Below are 21720 nucleotides of genomic sequence, written 5' to 3' on the forward strand. Positions count from 1 at the left end.
CCCTCAATACCAACACACACACACACACACACACACACACACACACACACACACACACACACACACACACACACACACACACACACACACACACACACACACACACACACACACACACACACACAGGGAGAGGCGCATTTGGGTTTGATACAGCACAGTGTAACTTGATATAACACCACCAAACAGAAGCAAGGGAGTCTCATCTTTATCAGAGTAACTTATTTTCAGCTTCAGGTGTATGAAAAATAAAACTGCTCCTGAGAAAGATTGAGGGGAAATCCTTCCCCTCCAGGTCACAGTGCGACTTCTCGAGTGCAGGCTTCCCCTCCTCGGCTGCTGTCTTTTGGAGGGAGCCTTGTGTTCCTCGTACGCTCCTGTAACTGGTTTCCATCCTCACTCCTTTTCCTCTCAGGCCCATGGTATTTTTAGCCGCATCCCGGAGCTTACACTGCGTAGAGAGGAAACTACAACACAACACAGCCAAAAAACATCAGGCGTGAATGTTGGCTACACAGGCTTTTTAATGCAGGTTTGTGCATTTATGCATCCACTCACTCACACTTAAAAAGGTATGTTCACACATGTCTTTGCATTCTGGCACACACATTTCAGTTGGCAGAGTGACCTTGGTTCAACTTTCTTGTCCTCAAGCCCAAGCATGTTTTCCCGCTCTATGTCAGCAAAGTGGACAACAACATGTGTTTTCCCACAACACCAAACTCCAGAGAGAATTGGCTCAGGAAGGCTGTCAATTCAACAACTGTTGTCCTCAGAAAAAACAAAACAAAAAAGAAAAGATGCGCACACACACACACACACACACACACACACACACACACACACACACACACACACACACACACACACACACAACTAACAAGCCTTTTTATTAGTGATGCACATGAAATTGAAACATTTCTGATTAGAAAGCTGAGACCTCACTACAAAGACCTGCATAACAAAAAGTGAAATGAAATAGCACAAAGCCTGGCTTGCAGACAGGCTCCGCTCAGGGTCAATCAGGGAAATGACTCACAGGAGTAAAAACAGCATATGTGAAGTGCACCTATGTAAATAACCAGAGCATAGGCATGCTCAAGGCACATCTCCTGGCCGAGCCATTTTATCTGGACTGTACCTCCATCCACACACTGCATGGAACAAAAGCTGAGAAGGAGGAGAAAAATACACACATGGAAATATCTACTCATAAACCCAATTTAACGCCCATTTTGTCACTTACTGTATTGCCAGACGTTTTGTGTTTCTCTGAGAAAGAGCAGAGTATTTTTAAGGGTTGGGTGGTATTATTGCCTTATTTTTTTTTTTCCCCCTCCGTCCTTTGGAAGGAGCAGCTGAGAAGTTTCTGCAAGAGTCACACACACACACACAGTTTGGAAGCTCAGGGTTTCATATTCTAGTTTCAGCCAGATGCCTTCTGTTGTCAAGTGTAAGAGCTGTGCCAAGGTAAGAAATCACCATTGAAGTGGTGGTGTGGTGTGAAGCTTGGTTCTGATTGGTAAGATGTTGGGTCAGCTGTTAAATATTTCTAGGTCAGTGGATTTGTGGTCAGGGCAGCTACATAAAAACCAGGCAAAAGTCAAGTATTATTACATTGGGTACATTGCTTCATTATGCTAATATGGCTGAAAAAGCCACCATTCACTGACTAAAACATGATCTGCCTCCTACTCTGCAGATGTCACCGCTTAAGTACAACTGTACACTCAGCAGAAAGCTCACGTGTCACAATGGAGATGATATGTTAATGTTAGTCCTGTTTTACACAGTGTCTGCTCTCAGGTTTCTGCTCAAAGGAGCACTCAAATAATAGTTCAATGCATCACTTTACACCTGCAGCCGTTTAGCATCACAGACTCACAGACAAACACTGTGGCTGTCATGGCAACTGAGGTATGTAATATTATGTTAAGTGGACCAACACTGAGGCTCTCGGCTCTGTTTGTCGCTGGCAACCTGTTTAATTGCATGCTGGAAAGGAATCTTGTGACCCCAGCTGGGCCTTGAATATGGACAGCCAAGCTCAACAGGCTCCATTATGAAATTAAAGCCTTTTAAAGGAGATAATTGACTAAAGTATATGGGGAGGTGATACAGCTAAACATAAGAAGGCATACAAATGTTATGGGAAGTGTTTTTTTTTTTTTAAACACGTTTTAATCTCATAATAAGCTGAGCTGAGACTAAACAGCTCAAGTCTTCAAGCAGGGGTGATAAACACACTCTTAACATTTTGTCTGCAGTCGCCTCCAGGCAATAATCCACCTCTCAGCTCGTTTCCAGCTCCCTCTCCACTGCGCATTTTGGGGAGCAGAGAGTCTGAACACACAGCCACCCATCAGCTCACCTCTCCCTTTGATTGGTCGCCATAACAACATCACCATGGTAATCAGCGTGCATTGACTTTGATTCTATTTATGTGATGATGTCAGCTGACGTGGAAAATCTCAAATTTGTGTTCTCCGCTGACACGCTCTGACAGATGCAGCGTGATGGGGGAATGTAGGCTGTCACACATTCTTGGATTTGGACTTTGGTTTTGTGTTTGCGTGCGCAGATGCAGGCACACACCCACACAGTTTTGACACAGTAACGACTCACTGACTGTCAGGGACAGGTGCATGTGCAAACACCTTTGTATTCTTTTAATATACCCACATATTGCTGCTATAGGATGAAAACCATGGAAGTGAGCTACCATGAAAGGCGCTGGTCTGACCTACAGGAGCAATTTGGTTCAGTGAATCTTGCTCATTGACACTTAGACAGGTAGTCAGGAGGAGCCAGGGATTGAACTGCCAACCCTTAAATAAGTGGACAATCTGTCTTGCCTCATCAGCCACAGTCACCCCCCCCAAAAAAAATTCCCCATCTCACACTTCTCAAATCTCAAATTCACATTGAGAAATACAGATAAATCAAGGACGAGAGAGTAGAGATGCTTTTTGAGATCTTGTGTATGTGAAAGGAAGTTGTCGTCACTTGTTAGGCTCATGTGGGTTTGTGGCACCAACACATAAATAATCAAACAGACACAGGAAGCAGAAATAAACAGCAGAAAAACAGTTCTGAAGAGCCATGTTGGAAAAAGTCAGGAAGTCTGTGAAATCAGGAATCGGGGTGGAGATGAGAAACAGAGAAACAACAGGAATGATGGATTCTATAAGTATGGGTTTTAGAGAAGCTTCACGGGGTTCAAAGGTCATAAGAACACAAATGGTCACAATTAAACCCGTACAGATGTGATTCTGCAACTGTAAATTCTTGGAGGACAAGATTCAAAGTGCTGGAGGAGCAGGAATCATAAACGGGAGATAAACAGCTCCACAGCAACACACTTTTTTTTACAGGCTACACATGTCTAGTAGCATGTGGGTAATGGCCACCACATGTATCTGCTAAATCCAATTCTTTCCAACAACTCTGAGCTTTGCCTCAAAGGCGAGGTCAGAAAGACACAGATCCAGGGAGAATTACTCACTTCATTGTTCACTCCTCTCGTTCTGACATGACGAATAAAGAGCTCGTCATTTTTTTTTTTTTTTTTATTTCATGATTTTTTTTTTTGCAAATATCACCCTCACCTCTAGGCACAGGACAGAGGGAGATTTACAGATTTCATGACCAGTCTTTCAACCTGTGCAGCCCGCTCAGCCTGCGTGGATTATTACACCAGATGCCTTTACCCAGCCTATAAAAATATCCTCATTCACAGGAAATAATTAAACATTTACTACCCGGTGCAGAGACTTCCCTCTCGTATTTTCATAAGAGAAACTTAATAAAAGCATTTGTGGTCATTTCACCGTCGCAAAATGATCTCCAGCAGAGAAATCTTGCTTGGGGATGCTGCACACACACATGCACACACACTCACAAACCATAGTAAAAGCTTCTTATGCACATCTGTGAGCCAGAGATAGAGCACTATCTGTCCAGAATGTCATTAACCACCACTGCTGTAGATTTATACTCTCTTAGTCGTGCCATGTGAGCCTGTCCAATTACACCCATAGTCTGGAGATCATCTGTGCACACACACACACGAGCACACGCACGCACGCACGCACGCACGCACACACACACACACACACACACACACACACATGCACATGCACGCACGCGCGCGCACACACACACACACACACACACACACACACACACACACACACACACACACACACACACCATGACATAATGCCTGTGAATGAATTCAATATTTGTGGGAAAAGTGTAAATTAATTTCCTACTTCATAGGCATGCTGATTAGCTTCTGAAGAGGGCATCAGAGGTTGCTGCCATGGCGACAACACTACAGCACCACATGAGTTTAATGCCATGATGATTAATGTAATGAATAGTATCGGAAGAGATGGTAGTGTGAGATGTACTGGAGTTAATAAGGAAATGAAAGGGCGAACAAATGCACTACAGAGTCCTGATGGTTGATATTCAGCTTTCAACATCAGCACTGCCACCTAAAGGCCGACAGCAGACAGGACGCCTTAGACTCATGATAGTGCAGCAGTTTTCCCGACATTTCTTTAGTGTGAGCCTCTTAAAGATCAGGCAATTTTAAGACATATAAAAAAATGCCAAAATGGTGCATCCAGGGCTTTGAATTTCCACATCACACTTTTGTACTCATATACATGTTATATATAATATATAATGTTGGATCACGATTTGCTTTAAACTAGTTGTGATGACACCAAGTCAAGAGAAAAAGTCCCACCCTCAACGAATTAATGAGAAAACAGCCCTGCACTGTAAAACAGGGCACATACTCTGCATCATTCTGCACAGTGAAGGTCTGAGTGGAGGGAGACTTTAATATGAAGCAGTGTCGACTAGAAACTCCCCCACACCGTGCACGACACTGATCTGTTAGAAGTTTGATCAAAAATTAATTTTCTGTTTTCAGACAGTTTCATTTGAATAATTTTTGGAGGTCTTGGGACATAAACCACACAGTAAATCTCTAAAGTTATGCAGCAGAACTGTACTCCCCCCCCCTCCCCAGTAATCATCTCATGACCGCTTAGATTCAGAGCACCACTGCTGTATACTGTCTGACTCTAATTTCACATCATCCCTCTCTCCTATTCCCTGATTGAGTTCAGATTATCTGTCTAATGCAGATAACATATTCATGTTTCTGGGTGGTAATTACATGCAGACAGACTATCATAAATAATTTATTCCAAGTCAATCCCAGTGCATTCCTGTATAAAAGCAATACAACTTTACAACTCCTGTTTAAAAACATGAAACAGAGAGATAAGAAAATAAACTGCACAACTATCTATAGTAGAAGCGCCAATTAGCCACCACAAGAAATACAGTGTATAAAGACACAAATATGGAATTTCTCTGAGTTATAAACTGTTATATACAGCTTTTATATATATGGAGGTTTGTACATTGACTCCTCAAGGGTCAAGCAGGTACCTCGCTCTTCAAATCGTGTGTGACAGATGTCAGGCTTAAGCGTGAACGATATTCGACCGTGATGTTGCTTTGGCGTGGACAGAGCAGGTGTTCACGGGGGCTGTGGTCTGTTAGGAGCTGCCGCAGCAGCCTCTGCGCTCCTCTTGTGCCTCACTGGTCGGTCCGAGGGGGTTGGATATAGTAACAGCACTAATGGAGCCCCGGGTCACCTCTCTGCTGGCCACCTTCTTATGGATCGCTGGAAATAATGGAGACACATCAGTAGGTAAGTGAAAGAAAACTGAGGATGTGTGTTTTGACAAAGTTACTGAACCCCCTCTTACCAGCGAGGACTTCATGGAAAGCGACTTCGACATTGGTGGAGTCCAAAGCTGATGTTTCCATAAACATAAGACCTTTCTTGTCTGGATTGGGCCAAAGGTCAGGAGCAAACAAAGCAAAGATCAGTCAACAAAAACTGGCATTTTCAAGGAGCAAACTTTACAGTACTGAGCATTAAACATACTTTTCCTTGTCAGAGAAATTGGTAAAAGAAGGTGCAGATATGCTTTTATAAAAACTCAGTTATATAAAGGGACATCATGACTCAGCAACATTCAAAAACAGGGATAATATCATTGAACTGACCTGCGAAGTCCTTGGCTTCCTCTGAGGGCACGGTCCTGAGGGTCTCCAGGTCTCTCTTATTTCCAACCAGCATGACCACGATGTGAGGGTCTGCATGGTCGTACAGCTCTTTCAGCCAGCGCTCTGCGCTCTCATAAGTCAAGTGCTTGCTAATGTCATAGACCAACAATGCTCCAACTGCTCCCCTGTAATACCTGAATCCACCAGGTGAGAGAGGCCAAACATACATGAGCTGGAGCTTGTATTTTCACAGTGAGCTGTTATTATTGAAAAATGTGTGATGTGGGTGAACGTCTGGAATCAGTGTTACTTAAACTGGCACGTGATTATTCTTACCTCTTTATTATGTGTATATTACTCATTTCTATATGTGTGTGTGTGTGTGTGTGTGTGTGTGTACCCACGCTGAGGTGATAGCCCTGTAGCGCTCCAGCCCGGCTGTGTCCCAGATTTGAGCTTTGATGGTGAAGTTGTCCAGCTGAATGGTCCGTGTGCTGAACTCCACACCGATGGTTGTACGACTGTCGTGACTGAACTCATTCTTGGTGAACCGAGACAGGAGGTTGCTTTTTCCGACCCCAGACTCCCCTATCAAAACCACTAAACAGGCAGGAGACAGGAGAAAGAGAAATACAGTCATTATAAGTGCTCTGTTTGAAGAGCCAGAGTTTTTATGACACATTAATGACAGAATTATAAATGCTCGCTTGTCAAAACGATAGGCTTCTGTAATGAATCAGATATGCTTCATCTGATGTAACACGTGCAGACTTTCTGTCACCCTCACCAGACTCCAGACACCATGACATCACATACACGTGGCAGATCTACCCTTTGGTTGACTTTACTTTGGAATGAATGGAATGGAAATGTATAGGCAGTTTATTTTAATCAAAGAAAATAAACATACAACCCACGCTAACTGTTTCTGAGTGAGGCAGGAAATGCGAGACCATGTGTTTCTCCAATAGGTCAAAGGTCAAATGGTTTACAGCCAAATGGACAGAAAGCTATCACTTCCTTGTTTCCTTCTCATGCATCGGAAATTACAGCAGGCAGCTACAGGCAGAGCTGCACCTGACAACTTAAACATCTACGGATATACAACTTTACACACTACTTTATCTCCTCCTACACAATCACAGCTCAAGTAAACACGACTCACCTTTAAAGACAAAATTGTACGAGTCATCAGACCCCATGTTGCGTTCAGTCGCCTGTTTCCCCTCAGTAAATATCCTGAAGCCACTTTCAATATTGGGTCCCAAAGTAGAGAAGAGCAAAAACAAAACAGACAGAAAAACAAATACAGCCTCACTCCTCTTTCTCTCTCTCCACACTGGAGAGAGAGTGTAAAGGTGAAAATGGAGGAGGAGAAGGGAACAGGTTCAGCTGTACCTACCCGCTTCCTTCCTTATCTGTGCATAGGGGTAGCTCCTGATTGAGGACAGACAGACAGGCAGGAGCACTGTGTCCTGCCGATCCCTCATCAGCTGACGCCTGAGGGAGGGCTGGCCGGAGGGAGGCGAGCAGGTGGAACAGGTAGAACCACTCGCGGGTAGTCATCAGGAACAGACTCCACCCTCCTCTATGCTCTCATTTCACTCAAGTGACTCTGTTCATTTGTATGACAGTAAACCTGACCTAACAGGTGGATGAGTGTGTCGGAACATGTCACCAACTTGTCACTGTTGTCTGATGACTACAGGGATGAAGGTGGAGACCGTGATTTGACCTAATGTTCTAGTCTTACTTTGATTGGACGTGGTTTTAATGCCGCTGTGAAACACAGCCCAAAAACAGATACATAAATACAGTTACAAACAACAACATTCACAGGCTCTCATGGTACCACTGAAGAATTTAACATCAGAGATCTTAAAATACTGCATCATTAACACTTGCAGCCTCGTCTGATACATTATTGGGTAACGCTTTACTTTACATGTTCATAATTACCTTGTAATTTATCGGACATTAACTGGAATGAACTATGTAATTTGATAAACTCCAGGGAAGACAGAGCCAGTATTCAGAGGTAGGTGTCTGAGCTCAGCTGGCTGTGTGGAGTTGGGTGGTTTCCAGAGTAACTGCCTTAAAAGAAGGAAAAAAAATAGTCATTTATTGGTCATTTATTATTGGAAATTTGAAAAATGTGTTAATTTTCCCTGTTGATAAATTTTTACCTTTTTTCACATTCAAGTTACTCACAATTATTTTTCCAATCTACATCATGCCTATGAATTTAGGGAAACCTATCAGTTCCTCTCTACGAAATTATTGGGAAATAAGGTATCTGCTAAATAAAGTGTTACCAATAATTGTTCCACACAAGCTGTGTTTAACACACCTTTCAATGTGACCAATTTTTCCCCAAAGACAGATCACTTACATACCGCTTTTCAAACTGCAACATTTTTATAATCTAACAACAAACAAAAACAGAGCAAGAATCTAAGGGTTGTACAGGAATTTAAATGCCAGAAAATCAAAAGGCCATAATCAACCGACACAGGGCGGAGACTGTTTTTGACCATGTTTTATTTTTTTAGTACAGTACTGTTAAAAGTTAGTTCCAACATGTTCAATTGGGAGATGGGTTTTCTTTTCAGCTGAGGTCAACAGACAAAGCAAAGCTATCAAAGCAGTTGCCAAGGTTACCACAACTACAATGCTGAGATTTTCAAAAGGAAAAAGAATAAGACAACCTAGAACTTGATTTTAGAAACGTATGGTGCCACCATATCAGAATTGGTTGTAAAGCCTTTCCATGATTTACTCATTTATTTTTTTTAACTCACATGATTTCCACATTTATTTTATGCGAGACAAATCATAATTATCTCTAGGTACTAACTGCACCTCGAAAAAAAAATAATAAAAATAAAATAAAATGAAGAATCAGATTAAAATGAAAGAAAGCTTGTTTGTTTCATTCATATTCATTCTAACAGTGTCCTCTGCTTCAGAGCTGCTGCAATGTGATATTTGATTATGGTTACAGTTCTGGATGATGCTGTGTGGAATTCATTGGTGGTTTCTAATTAACCCGCCGAGTGAGGGTGTAATTTGCTGACAATGCTCTTATAGGGCAGGGGAGGACAGAAGGCACAGCAGTGGTGCCTCAGAAGGAAAAGACACTGTGAACCCGAGAGTGGGCACTTTTATCTGGAATGACAAATTACAAGTTTAGGGAAGTGTGGAGGGCGTCATTTTCTGAAGCGTTTGCAATAAATAGTGAAAATTGTTGGGCAAAAACAGCTATTTATGTAAAATCTGGAGAACAGGGAAAGAGGGAGGAATGAGATTGAATTCCTGTATGGACAGGATGTTCTGTCTGTATACCAGAAGATCTTCATGTACTGATTTGTGAGTTAAATGCTAACAAACTGTCTCATGATGGCCATGTATGAAACAGAGCCAACAGCCAATCACATCATGTGGGTTTAATCTGTGTTGTGTAAATGTCTGTTTGTGACACTCCACTCCAGTTTTATGTGAAGAAAACAATGAATGAAGAAATGGTTGGGAATCCCTTTTCAGGAGAGGTTTTCGCCCCTTCTCTCTGCACCAGAACACCCCTCAAGGTGAGAGTGGTTCAGTCCGGCTCTACAGCAGCACTCTGGGACAGAGATCTGAGTGGATGACGCCAAAAAGAGAAAGTATGGGGACTAGGGAATGATCTGAGAACAGATGTAGAATGAGGGTCTTACAGATCCTGCCCGAGTTTATTCTGTAAAGTTTGGGACCATACACTTTAATTTCTCTTGGTTCTCTGTAGATGCTGGGTGTGTGTATGAGTTAGGTATGTGTGTATGCACGTGTCTGTGTGTCAGTATGCACTGTATGTCTTTACGAGGGCTGTGAGCCCAGCAGTCTCTCGATAGCGGCGTTGATGTCTCCTCCAGTAGCGATGAGGGCCTGCAGGTTGGCCTCGCGGTTGATGAAGCCCATCGCGTTCAGCTGGTCCAGCTGGGACTGGAACCGCACCTCTGGGGTCTGGGTCTACAGGGAAAACATTAACAGAAGATTTTAAAAATAAAAAATCATCATAGAGGTGTGAAGGATGCAATTCCATAGCATGTGTGCAGGTGTGTACCGTTGCACTTCCTCCTCCACTTCCTCCAGCAAACATCTGGAGCATCTGTTGCATCAGCTGCTGCTGGGCGGTGTTCGTTCCTGCACTGCTGGGTGAAGAGGCCGGGTTCTCTGTGGGCATGCCCCCTCCTGTTGGTATGCCAGGAATTCCACCTGACATCAAACTAGGGCCAAAAGAAAATCAGGAGTTGAAAAAAATATCACTTTTAAAAAATGCAACATGTGTGAATCTGTCTGTGTGCGCATACCTGGGCATGAGGCCCGGTGCTTCTGTCTGCAGTGTCTGTAGGCCCTGTTGGATCTGCATTAGAGCCTGCATGGCCCGGGGGTTGGTCATAACTGACAGGGCTTCTGGGTTCTGCATCTGCAACCAAACAGGAAAAGTAGCAAAGAATCAAGCAATTGATCAATTGATCAATTCATCGTCCAACTAAAGCATCAAAAAAGTAAAAGCACAATCAAAGACTGTAGTTGCCAAATGTCTGCGCGTTTTTGAGAAAATGACCAGAGGTTTATCTAAAATATCTGAACTGGTAACAAAACCTTTATGGTAGATATCTACAATCCTTGAGACAAAAATGCTCAGCATGTACAGATACATATCTATTTCACATCACCCAGATTATGGCTTCTTACGATATATTGCCCCCTATGGGCCAATCAGTGCCATTCTTTGTCATGGTACCAGGACTATTTTTGTGCCCTTTTAGAAGGATCTTAAGATCAATACTAAAGCCTGAGATATTGGACTGAAATGTGTGCGGTACCTGCTGCAGAAAGATGGGCAGCTGAGCTCTGAACTGTTCCTGCAGCTGTGGGTTTCCAGCAAACAAGGGATTATTCATCAAAACCTGGTAGAGAGAGAGAAAGATCGGTCAGGGTAATTTGCCATTCCACATCAGGCTATGCTTCTTACGCACTACAGCTGATATTTAAATGATATGAGTTATAGCACAATTAGGAAAATTTCAAACAAATGAGCCCCTTTCTTTCTTTCTGCTTGTGCAGAACGCCACCATAAACTTCTTCTGGTTTACCATGCAGTCCGCATTGTTTATTAAAAGCAAATAAGTCAGAGCCATGTTATTTACTCTTTCTTACAGTTTGCTGCAAATGCAAGCGAGCTTAACAGACAATCTGCTCTGTTCTCTGTGGGCTTATCAGTCTAATGCACAACAGGCCTAGCCAGATCCCTCTATTTACAATTCATTACAAACTGAAGAGTTCAATACAAACAATCAAATCCACATGTGGTAGGCAATCTGAATAACAAAGAGTTCTATGACCAGATTTTAATCTAGAATTTCAGGGTTTGTAATATGACAATCGGTGTGTTTCCTCTGCGGTGGTGGCTGTGTGAATGTGTGTGTACATTCATCTTTCCACTCCTTACCTGGGAGGCCAACTCTGGGTTTTGAGCCAGTGACTGCATCATACTGCGCATGTAGGGAGCAGACAGCATGTTCTGCATCAGCTGGGGGTTTTCTGAGATCTGCTGCAGTAGACTCTGCATGCCCGGGCTGTTGAACATGCCTGCAACACACAGAAATGTCAGTTGATGTGAATGTGTATAGTAAATAAAGTAACTGATTATCTTTCAAGTACACAACAGATATATTGAGAATCACAGCCTGCTCTGTCTTACCATTGCCCAGACTGCCAGGATTGATGCCCAGAGGGTTGGACACACTAGGGTTGGTGCCCCCAGTGGTGCTAGTGCTTCCTGTGGTGCCCCCTCCACTCTCAGAGGGATTAGAAGAATTTGGTGGGCCCCACGGATTGGGCAGGGGCTCCCGGTTCTCTGTCCGTGAAGGCTGGGCACCAGACTCAGAGCTGCCACCTAGAGCTGAGAACGGGTTGCTACCAAACTACAGGGAAAGAGATCAGACACATTTAAAAACAAAACAGTCATCAAAACATAGTGTAGTTAGCCACTTAACAAAAAAATAATCACAAAAGGTTACAGAATGTGTGAAAACAAATCCTAAAAAGGTTTCAATATAGTGCACACAATGAAAGATTTGATCAGTAAACATTCCTCCCAGCTACCTGTTCCCTGGCAGCACTGAACATGGGTTCCTGGATGTCTGTGTACATCCTTCGCAGGGCATTGTAACCTCCCGGGATGCTCTCCAAGTTGCTCAAAGCCCGGTCCTGGTTCCGCATCATTTCCTGCATCATGGCCGGGTTCCTGGCCAACTCCATAGTCTGGGAGGTGAGATAAAAGGGGAGAGGAGGTTTTCAAAACAGAGCTAGCAAAATGCTGAATAAAAAGACCCAATGGCTCATTGGGTCATAACCTACTGTTATAATGTCTGTGCTAACAATATAAGTGCCATTCAGCCCTCAATATTTCCTTCACCTGTCTCATGAGCTCAGGGTTGTTGAGCATGTGGGAGATCTCAGGGTTGCGCTCCATCAGCTGTTGCATCTGAGGGTTGGCCATGATCATCTGCCTCATCAGGTCTGGGTTGGACATCATGTTCTGCACCAGCGGGTTCTCCATGATCTGAGAAAGCATCTCTGGGTTGGACATGAGCTGCCTCTGCATCTGCTGCTGCAGTTCCATGAAGTTAGCTGAGCCCATGCCCAGTCCAGCCAGACCGGCCAGGTCACCAAAGCCAGCTGAGGGAGGCCAGATGGGTGGGTGATGATTAAACGCGATTAAACACATCTTTGTGGTGCTGAACTGATAAAGGGTAATTGAACGTAAAATAGTTACACACAGATGGACTCACTCAGTATGTTGGGCGTTTGTGTGGGTGGTGGGGCGGAGCCAGTAGAGCCTGCTGTAGAGGAGGGGTTGGCGCCTGGACTAGAGGTGGATGTACTGCCTGCTTGAGTGGAGGTTGAGCTAGAGGCTGAGGTGCTACCACCATCTCCTGCCCTGCAAAAGTAATTTGTAGGGAGAAATTCAGAACATATGCAAGCCAATAGTTTGGTTTTAAGTTAAACATAAATGCAACTACAAATGCAGTTCACTGATTTCCACACCAAGATTACATTGCAAAGCTAATGAATTGTACATGTCAGCTAAAAAATGTTCTGTAGAACCAACAAGTTTTGTTTAATAATTACTTGTGAGCTGTCTTTATGACTAGGTGAACTGTCAGGCCATCCTTGATGCCATGTTGGCTGAGGCTGTCGCCATCCTTCAAGATCTTCCCTGCAAAAATCAGAACCAACTGGTCCTGTTTGGCTTTGAACCGCCTCGAGATTTCTTCTTTGAACTGTAAGAGAGCAAAAAATAAAAAACAAAATTAGCTATTAGACAGAAAATGGGAAATCAAGAGAGGGGAAAAAGGTGAGGAAGAAACTGGAAAGGAAAAGGGTATTAATTAGAATGACATGGTTACACTTCAGTAGTGCTGCTCTAATCTGTTTCTGTTCTGTTGCAACCTTCAAGCCTTAAAGATCGAATTTCCGAGAAAGTCCTCTGTACTTATCCTATTATCAGTGGTCTCGAAATCTACCAAATCACTGTTACTGTCTGACTACTGTATGAACCATAATTCACAAAGAGAACGGTCTCATCCTGAAGGAGCCTGCAGTACCATTCCATCTTTAATTTTCACTGTTAATAATACATTTCACTCATTTTAACACTGAGCCTCAATAACCACCTGTAGTGCTGCTATTTGCACGCAGGAACAGTTAACAATACAATTGACAGAATAAGACTTTTATTATTGATTGATTGACTTTATTTTCCACCTCAGTGGAAATTTGTCTTTGGCTTCTTTTAAAGAAAGTACAATAAATACATACAATCCGCACATGCACACCATTAAAAATGGGCAAGTAGCAGCAGGTTAAATAAATGAATTAATCAACTGAGACATATGAGAGAGAACAGACTGATCCATGTCATGCGTAACTTAATGATGCAAGTAACATTACTATTATTTATCAATTTTATACCAGTGTATGCTGGAACACCTGGCTAAAACTGACAGAGTATAATACAACAGTCCTGCAATACATCGTACCTTCATGACGGTTATAGTGTTCAGTTTTTATTGAAACTCTTTTAGAGGTGTTATTTCAACTGTTTGGTCACTTTGGTGGATGTAGTCTGTGATGCTGCTGGACTGTACTGAATTATACAGAGGGGTGTGTCTGTTATTTAGCCTTTCCTCACTGATATAAATGCAGTGGGGAAAAAATAATAGAAACACCGGTCAGTATAACACAATACAATTCAACAGCACCACAAACTATAGCCTCCAAAATGGCCATAAAGTTGAATCAACGCCTTTCTAAAACAGTTTCAACACAAAGTGAATATTATTGCCTTCATGAAGGGAGGGTTTATTGAAGTTATTGGAGGACTGTTGTATTAGACTGTATTAGTTTTAGCTAGGTGTATCTACTAAACTGCCAGCAGGGTGTATATAAAACATTCACCTCAAAGACTGCAGAATATTCTGATTCTGCACATCACATATAAAGCCATGTGTAGTTAAGGAGGAGACACATGCTTAGAAATCAGAGACACAAGTCCAATGTTTGAACACTGAACCATGACACACATACCATTAAACAAAAATGGCTACTGAGGATCAAACGGTAATGACAGAAGCTCGACTACACGGCATACTATGTTACAGAAACTATGATTTCATTCTGCCTCCACGATTGCACTATGCTCTCATTGTAACACGTCTCCAAGCAAACAGCAGCTCTGAGAGTGCTGTATATTCCCAGGAAAGCTGAATGACTCAGTGGCAGCAGGGAGAATGTTCTAGAGTGAAAGCGAGCTCTGGTATCTTTTAAATCTGCTGAGCTGAGATGGGAAATGAAAGCGACACGGCACATCACCCACCCAAAACCACTTCTTTGGTTCTAACAGGCCATTATCGCCGAGGCACAGCTAAAGCGCAGCCCGTCAGCTGACACTTGTTTGGCTACATAGTTAGCTAACGTTGCCTTTGCTAACGATAACTAGCTAGATGTTAGCCATTAGCCGGCTAGCCGGTTAGCCATCTCAAATAATCACGTAGTTATATCTCTCTATTGGGTGTTAACGACGCTAATAACGCCGAACAGTTGTTAACATAAGCAGTATTACTTTCACTACACATAACCTCTTTAATTTCACACACTCTCGGTTAGCCGGTAAGAGTGACGACAAATGCTAACATGGCTAACTAGCTTCCTAGCTGAAGTTGTGGGCAGGGGCATGACGTTAGAGCACGCACCAGAAAGCTCCGTGCCTGCTAAATCAACAAACCTGAGTGACAGAGGCATCTTCTGCGATGGCGATTTCTTCTTTGTCTTTAGGGGTTTTCACTGTGACCTTAATAATAGTTCCCTCCGAGGCTTCAGGTTTATTATTGTTGTTATTACCAGGATCTGCGGCGCCTTGGTCAGCCATCTTTACTCCACCAATGGAACAGCTCGGGTCTGGCGTCAGCTTCCGGGTCATAAGAGGTCAAACCTTTTTCCAGAACGAATCTCACACAGGTTCACATGTATGCCTGGTCACCTCAAGTATAGCACTAAAATAAATTCATCCCCTGAAATTTGCAGCACTGATACAGGTTTTGGTTGTTGTCTGTAGAAGAGGTGGCCTGCTGATCATGTGTCTAAAAGTTGTGGTTGTGTTACTCAAATGGAAACAGTAGTTGGTTTCACTTTACAGATGGTCAGTAAAGTTGTTTGAATATTTATTCTACCCAATAATAATGACAAGCAGACTATATGAAAATGTTGTGAACATGTGAGGTAGTGAAAAAAATAATTAGTCACTTAATCGCAACTTAATCAACAACAATTCTGTTAATGAATGAATTGTTTAAGTTATTTGACAAGTAAAATTGCTAAACATTTAGTTTCCTGTTTCTCAGATATAAGGATTTGATGTGTTTCCCTTTTTTTGAATCATTGTAAACTGAATGTCTTTTACAGCATGCTTCATATTCAAGCTAAGGTTTGCTGTAACAGGCATGTTGTCAAGCTTGATTAATCAATTAATTATCTGATTTGTCCAGGAACTTAAAGGTAAAAAAAAAATCAACTGGAGTGCATTTGATTAATTGCCACTGTCAATCATTTATTTCCATCCGTGGCTGAATCTGAAGAGACAATTCTGACGAGGGTTTCACAACGGTCAGGCTCCTTGCTCAGAGTTTAGGGGCAGTTCGCGAACAGATCAAACCTGCAACTGGCCAGAGTCTTTGGGGAACCAATAGCTGGTCTAATATTAGACACTAAATACTATAACACAGTGAGAATGTGGAAATAATCATGTTAATTCAGCCTGTCTGACCGATGTTGACCTGTTCAGGAGTCATCCAGAGGCACTCGACGCCTCTGTTGCCTCTGGCTTGGGCCAGAGGTGCCACCAGCAGTTGTTCATGGACATGCTTAGCCTGACATTGTGCTCTCTTACCTTTTATCTTGCTCATTTCAGTCACTTCAGCAGGGGTCAGTTCTCTAAACTTTGGGCCATACAGCCTACAGTATCAGCCATTTCTCATTCATTTATCTTACCACAGACTCAGGGACTCAAACATCCCCTCATTTATCCTCATGCGTACACCAAACACATGCCAACAAACAGAATGTCCAGCAGAAATTATTCCTACTCCCTGACTTCTTTCGTTACAAGAGTATAGTTCAATTTAAACTGTGGCTGTGTCTTTAATTTTTGGCCACTAAATAAATATTTTGTCTATTGAATACCCTTTTTTTTAAAAACTTTTTGTAAGATTATGTGTGTTAAAGAGATCAAGGGCGAGCGCAAGCATGCATCTGTATTTTTTGCATGTGTTTCTGTGAGTTACATTAGTTTCATAAAATGTTCTATTTCTAAACATTTATCCCAATCTAGTCTGTAATGCAGACCTCACAATATAAAAACAGAAAAAGATATTGGATTTTAGCTAAGACAGTCCTATAGGAGGGAGAAAGAGATACTGCCTGTATAGAGCGCTCCCTCTATATGTGTCCCTCCATGCCTCCACAGTCATGACAGCCCTGAAAGAAAAGTGTCTGTTTCAGCATGTTGCTTTGACGCAGACAGTCCTGCATACCTTTGCATATCCCCAGTTCTAGAGCACACCATTTACAAACAAACAAAACCCAAAAAAAAGAAACATGGACCTCCACCCCTTTTCCAAGGCCCCACACACACACTCACACACACACTCAAATGTACAGGGTCACATGAACTGCGGCCCCTGTAGTGTCTCATTCAAGTTCCACACAGGGAGACTGATGGCTGCAAAGGATTTTGCTTTCATCGACAGAAAAAAACGAGGGGGCAACTTTTTGGTTGTAGTATTGTCTATGACTCTCTCTCTTTCCAATCAAGTGAGCAACAGCTCTCTCTCTTTTCCCCTCCACCCGTCTCTATCTTTACCTCTGGAAGGTGGGCAGTAGAGAGGGTGCATTTCCAGAAACAAGGTAAGGGTTCATATTTCAGGCTGGTTTTTGTGTGCGGATGTGAGAGCGGGACATTTACATTTATGATGACTGTGATTGGATAGAGGCTGGTAGAATCAGATAAAACCTCATTACTGCTGAACAAACACTGGTGTGGATCTGGAGGGGGGACCACAACTAACTGCATCTTCATAAAGAATAGCGTGTACTGTGGTTTTGCTTTACACTCGTTCAACTAATAGTGATGTTTCCACTAAAGAAGAGGTAAATATGTTTGATAAATAGTTTGAGGAAATCCACTCCGCTTCATTTTTTAATTTTAGAGTAAATCAGGGGGTTAAAACAGTTTAAATGTATTTCATACATGTTCATATACAGAGCAATATTTGCAGTTTCAATGTTTGTTTCATGTTTTGCTGGTTTTCCTTTTTGTGGAGTGGCTTTCTGATTGGCTGGCACCAAACAGCCCCAAATATTTAATTTGTTGACGAGATTAACTACAACATCGCCATTTTTCCAGATCCTCTGAAGTTTTGGCAGAATATGTATGAATATTGTTGCATTTTCTAAGATACCTAAGGTTATATCATTGCACATGCACAATGCAACAATAGGAAATTATCTTAATACATACAGTGTGTTATATATTTAATTTCTTTAGTTGCAGCTCTTGAGACAATGTGTTACATTTTCTCCACACATGTGTAAGTCTGTGTGTGCACATGTGTATGTAGTGCATCAATAGCAAACGATGATTTTACAATATCAGTAGCGCGCCTAAATGTTATTACTTCTCCCACAGTTGCTCTGCGGCGGCCCCATTATCTCAGCTCAAGATGTACAGCTTCATGGGAGGGGGCCTGTTCTGTGCTATCGTGGGTAATATCCTATTGGTGGTCTCCACTGCAACTGACTACTGGATGCAGTACCGTCTCTCTGGAAACTATGCCCACCAGGGTCTGTGGAGGTACTGCATGTCCAACAAGTGTTACATGCAGACTGACAGCATAGGTAAGAGTTTTTGTTTGTTTGTTTTTTTTTGTATTCCCATGGGACGGCCAAGATAACAATTAAGACGAATCAAAAGCACATGCAGGGCTGTGTTTCTGTCAGGGGAGTGGGTAGCTTTATTTTACCCATGACCTTGCACTGTAGTTGTATAACTGCAGAGGCTCATGCTTGACAATCTTGACTTTGGACCCCTGCCCGCCATTTCACTCGAAGTCCTTGCATATTTCACAATCATCTGATGCAAGAGCTGTGCCTTCTCTTGAAAGTGTGAGAGCCTCTGTCTGGTGCAGCGTAGCTACTGTCCCATCTTGTTCTTCTATTCCGGTTCAACGGTTGGCTTGTGAATGCCAAGAGTAAAATGTTTTCTTAGAATTATGGGATGGACAAACAATTAAATTGCTTATATGATGGCAAAATAATGTACTGGTTAGTGTGCCTGAGCTAAAAATTTGAATCATATCTGGAGAGATAATCACATTCCCCTACATGGATCAATGAATTGACACATTAAAAGGCAAAAATCACTGACTCTTTGGACTGACAGTAAAAATGATCTTGACAGATGTCATGTCAGTATTAATCAATCAATCATCAAGAATGTTTGTAAATACATTTTGACGTAGTAAAGATGACGTAATTAATTGATAATTGATGATTTCTGTCTCTTTCCTTGCAGCTTACTGGAATGCCACCAGAGCTTTCATGATCCTCTCAGGGATGTCGTGCTTTGCAGGCATCATCGCTGGCATCATGTCCTTTGCACACTTCTCCTCCTTTGAAAGGTTCAACCGCTCCTTTGCTGCAGGAATCATGTTTTTTGTCTCCAGTGAGTTGTCTTTCTTTAGACCTGATGCACACACAGAATCACACGTAGCTTCAGTAGAAGTGACAAACACTTTCCTCTGTCCCTCTCAGCTTTCTTTGTTCTGCTGGGTATGGCCATCTATACTGGAGTGACGATCAACTTCCTGGGAAGGCGCTTCGGTGACTGGCGCTTCTCCTGGTCCTACATACTGGGCTGGGTGGCCATGCTTATGACCTTCTTTGCAGGTGAGGAGGGCCGTGTAATCTGAGATTATCTATAGTCCTGTTGATGCAGTATGAATGAAATGTTAGTATATAACAGAGTGAACATCACCAAACACACTGCCTCTGTCTGTTGCAGGTATTTTCTACATATGTGCCTACAGAATGTGTGAATGCAGGAGAGGAACTGGCCCACGCTAGAGGGAGACAAACAGTGTGTTTTTTTTTTTGTGTTTTTTTTAAAAAGGGGACTATGGCACTTTGAATAGAAGAAAAGCATTAGGTTATACACTAAAGCAGTTTTGACTGATCTGCTGAAGAGATGATGGCTGATGCTGCGCCTGGAGGCCTTTGACGTTCTGCTTAACATGGTTTTTCTAAAAGTCACTTTCTCGCAATGTGGATTTTTTAGGAATATCCATGATGATAGTACAGAGGAAAAGGAAACTTAATTAAACTAATCATGTGCCTAATTATTGTAATGTGATATTGGTATTATTTAACTTCCTCTACCAGGGCTTTTTTTTTTTTCATCTTTCTGTAATTTGGTACATTCAATAAAACTGGTCCTCAAACGTTAGTGTGATTCTTGCAGTTGTACTGACAGGCCGCCAGAAGATGGCAGCACCAAAGCACTCCACCAGAGCAGGGAGCTTCTTGATGGGGGACATAGACATGGCATTACAGAGTGACTCAGGATTAAATATGTGATAAAACAGCAAGATACAGAGAAACACTTTGTACTAGCAGTAGGTGAAATATATTGTGAGAATATAGAAATATTGGTCTACACAGCAGAGAACAATACATTAAAGATATACTGTCCATATGTTTCTCTCAGGACTTCCCCTGAAGCTGTGTGCTTTGGCCCTGACGAGGGCCGACGAGTATGTTCTTTATTGTGTTGTTGTTCATGGGAAAATTTTTCAGCATCCAGGGCGCCAGTATGATTTTCCACAACATGTTTGTTGACATCCCCTCAGTGCAATGAAGTACAGACAGTACATGGAAAAATGGTAGGAGGCTCTGTGTGTGTGTGTGTGTGTGTGTGTGTGTGTGTGTGTGTGTGTGTGTGTGTGTGTGTGTGTGTATGTGTGTGTGTGTGTGTGTGTGACAGCAGAACATAACCTGAGAACAAGATCATGTTCTTGGAACGGGGGAACCAGGGTGGGGTCTCCAGCCGCTGATTGTTCCATCCCCCTCTGTCTTTAATAACTGCTTCCTGCTGCTTCTTGGTGTGCACCGGGTCCTCACCATCAGCTGCGAGGAAAAGAGCAGTAGCTGCTGAGGTAATGAATGCTTTGGCTACTTGGTGACGCAGAAACAATGAGAGAAATGTAAACAGTCACTGGACAGATCCCATGATCCAAGTTTCCATACTTGGTCCCTTTAAAACACGGGGGTAAATACTGAGGAGGTGATATTTCCATTCATCACTTCACACATGCATTAAGAACACATGAGAACATAATGAGTCATTTGTACGAGTGTGATACTGTGAATCGTTATAGAAAAAGATTGTAGTATTAATAGTTTCTGGGTTAAAGTACTGGTCTTTTTATTTACTGAGAAAATCACATTGCACATAAATCTCCAAAACATTTTAAATATTATTTTGTCCAAAATAAGGGAAGAAAATCACCAGTCATGTATTTTAACTGCAATTTGTTTTACCTCAAACACCATGTACTTTACAGAAAAAAAAAAAATAGTAATGGCATCACTGCAGAGAAAAGCTAGCTGCATTTTCTCCCTCATTCTGTTGTATATGTGCAATATGATGAAACAGGTGAAAAAGGTGAGTTTGCACTGAAACTGTCTCAGCTGCAAGCAAGCTTCTCTACCGCTAAGAAAAATACAAATTTAAGACTGAATGTGAGCAGAAAGTCCTAAACTTTGTTGTAAATGTTTCTCATTTGCCTATTACCAACAGAAACTGGCCAGGCCAGTGTACTTGAAGTTGAAGTGTAACTTAAGTTGAGCAATGCACATACTCAAAGCCCATTAAAAAGTTTCATAGGTGAGTGATTCGGTGCAGGCATGCAAGGTTAAGGTCACGTGACAGGTCTGCTCGCCCGTCTGTTCGCCACAGTGTTT

The 21720-nt window shown here is 42.3% G+C and overlaps 3 protein-coding genes across 3 annotated transcripts; 1 reads left to right on the forward strand and 2 right to left on the reverse strand.

The window, feature by feature from the left end:
* Positions 1-5206: 5206 nt before the first annotated feature.
* Positions 5207-7544, reverse strand: LOC130184033 (ras-related protein Rab-25-like). Its single transcript, XM_056399794.1, has 5 exons — positions 7265-7544; positions 6504-6699; positions 6100-6293; positions 5796-5876; positions 5207-5710 (listed from the first exon to the last, which is right to left on the reverse strand). The coding sequence occupies exons 1-5, from the start codon at positions 7299-7301 to the stop codon at positions 5583-5585; spliced, it is 636 nt and encodes a 211-aa protein (XP_056255769.1). The 5' UTR covers positions 7302-7544; the 3' UTR covers positions 5207-5582.
* A 1079-nt stretch (positions 7545-8623) lies between these two features.
* On the reverse strand, positions 8624-15609 carry LOC130184032 (ubiquilin-4-like). Its single transcript, XM_056399791.1, has 11 exons — positions 15431-15609; positions 13276-13427; positions 12936-13084; positions 12560-12822; positions 12247-12405; positions 11843-12065; positions 11591-11730; positions 10965-11048; positions 10446-10561; positions 10199-10361; positions 8624-10104 (listed from the first exon to the last, which is right to left on the reverse strand). Exons 1-11 carry the CDS (start codon positions 15572-15574, stop codon positions 9952-9954), a joined length of 1746 nt encoding a protein of 581 aa, XP_056255766.1. The 5' UTR covers positions 15575-15609; the 3' UTR covers positions 8624-9951.
* A 2221-nt stretch (positions 15610-17830) lies between these two features.
* Positions 17831-20127, forward strand: LOC130184067 (lens fiber membrane intrinsic protein-like). Its single transcript, XM_056399844.1, has 5 exons — positions 17831-17850; positions 18389-18597; positions 19274-19423; positions 19513-19647; positions 19763-20127. The coding sequence occupies exons 1-5, from the start codon at positions 17831-17833 to the stop codon at positions 19822-19824; spliced, it is 576 nt and encodes a 191-aa protein (XP_056255819.1). The 3' UTR covers positions 19825-20127.
* Positions 20128-21720: the final 1593 nt, after the last annotated feature.

Source organism: Seriola aureovittata, chromosome 16 (genome assembly GCF_021018895.1).
Source record: "Seriola aureovittata isolate HTS-2021-v1 ecotype China chromosome 16, ASM2101889v1, whole genome shotgun sequence".
NCBI lineage: Eukaryota > Metazoa > Chordata > Actinopteri > Carangiformes > Carangidae > Seriola > Seriola aureovittata.

Bases quoted from the DNA above. Each gene is read 5' to 3' on its own strand.
- LOC130184033 (XM_056399794.1), bottom strand. From the start codon at position 7,301: ATGGGGTCTGATGACTCGTACAATTTTGTCTTTAAAG. The intron at 6,700-7,264 runs GTGAGTCGTGTT...CTGCCTGTTTAG, and splicing joins GTACAATTTTGTCTTTAAAG to TGGTTTTGATAGGGGAGTCT. The intron at 5,711-5,795 runs GTAAGAGGGGGT...CATTATTTCCAG, and splicing joins TTTCCATGAAGTCCTCGCTG to CGATCCATAAGAAGGTGGCC.
- LOC130184032 (XM_056399791.1), bottom strand. From the start codon at position 15,574: ATGGCTGACCAAGGCGCCGCAGATCCTGGTAATAACAACAATAATAAA. The intron at 13,428-15,430 runs GTTTGTTGATTT...GCTCTCTTACAG, and splicing joins AAGATGCCTCTGTCACTCAG to TTCAAAGAAGAAATCTCGAG. The intron at 13,085-13,275 runs GTAATTATTAAA...TTACTTTTGCAG, and splicing joins GTCATAAAGACAGCTCACAA to GGCAGGAGATGGTGGTAGCA.
- LOC130184067 (XM_056399844.1), top strand. From the start codon at position 17,831: ATGTTTCCACTAAAGAAGAG. The intron at 17,851-18,388 runs GTAAATATGTTT...CTTCTCCCACAG, and splicing joins ATGTTTCCACTAAAGAAGAG to TTGCTCTGCGGCGGCCCCAT. The intron at 19,424-19,512 runs GTGAGTTGTCTT...TGTCCCTCTCAG, and splicing joins AATCATGTTTTTTGTCTCCA to CTTTCTTTGTTCTGCTGGGT.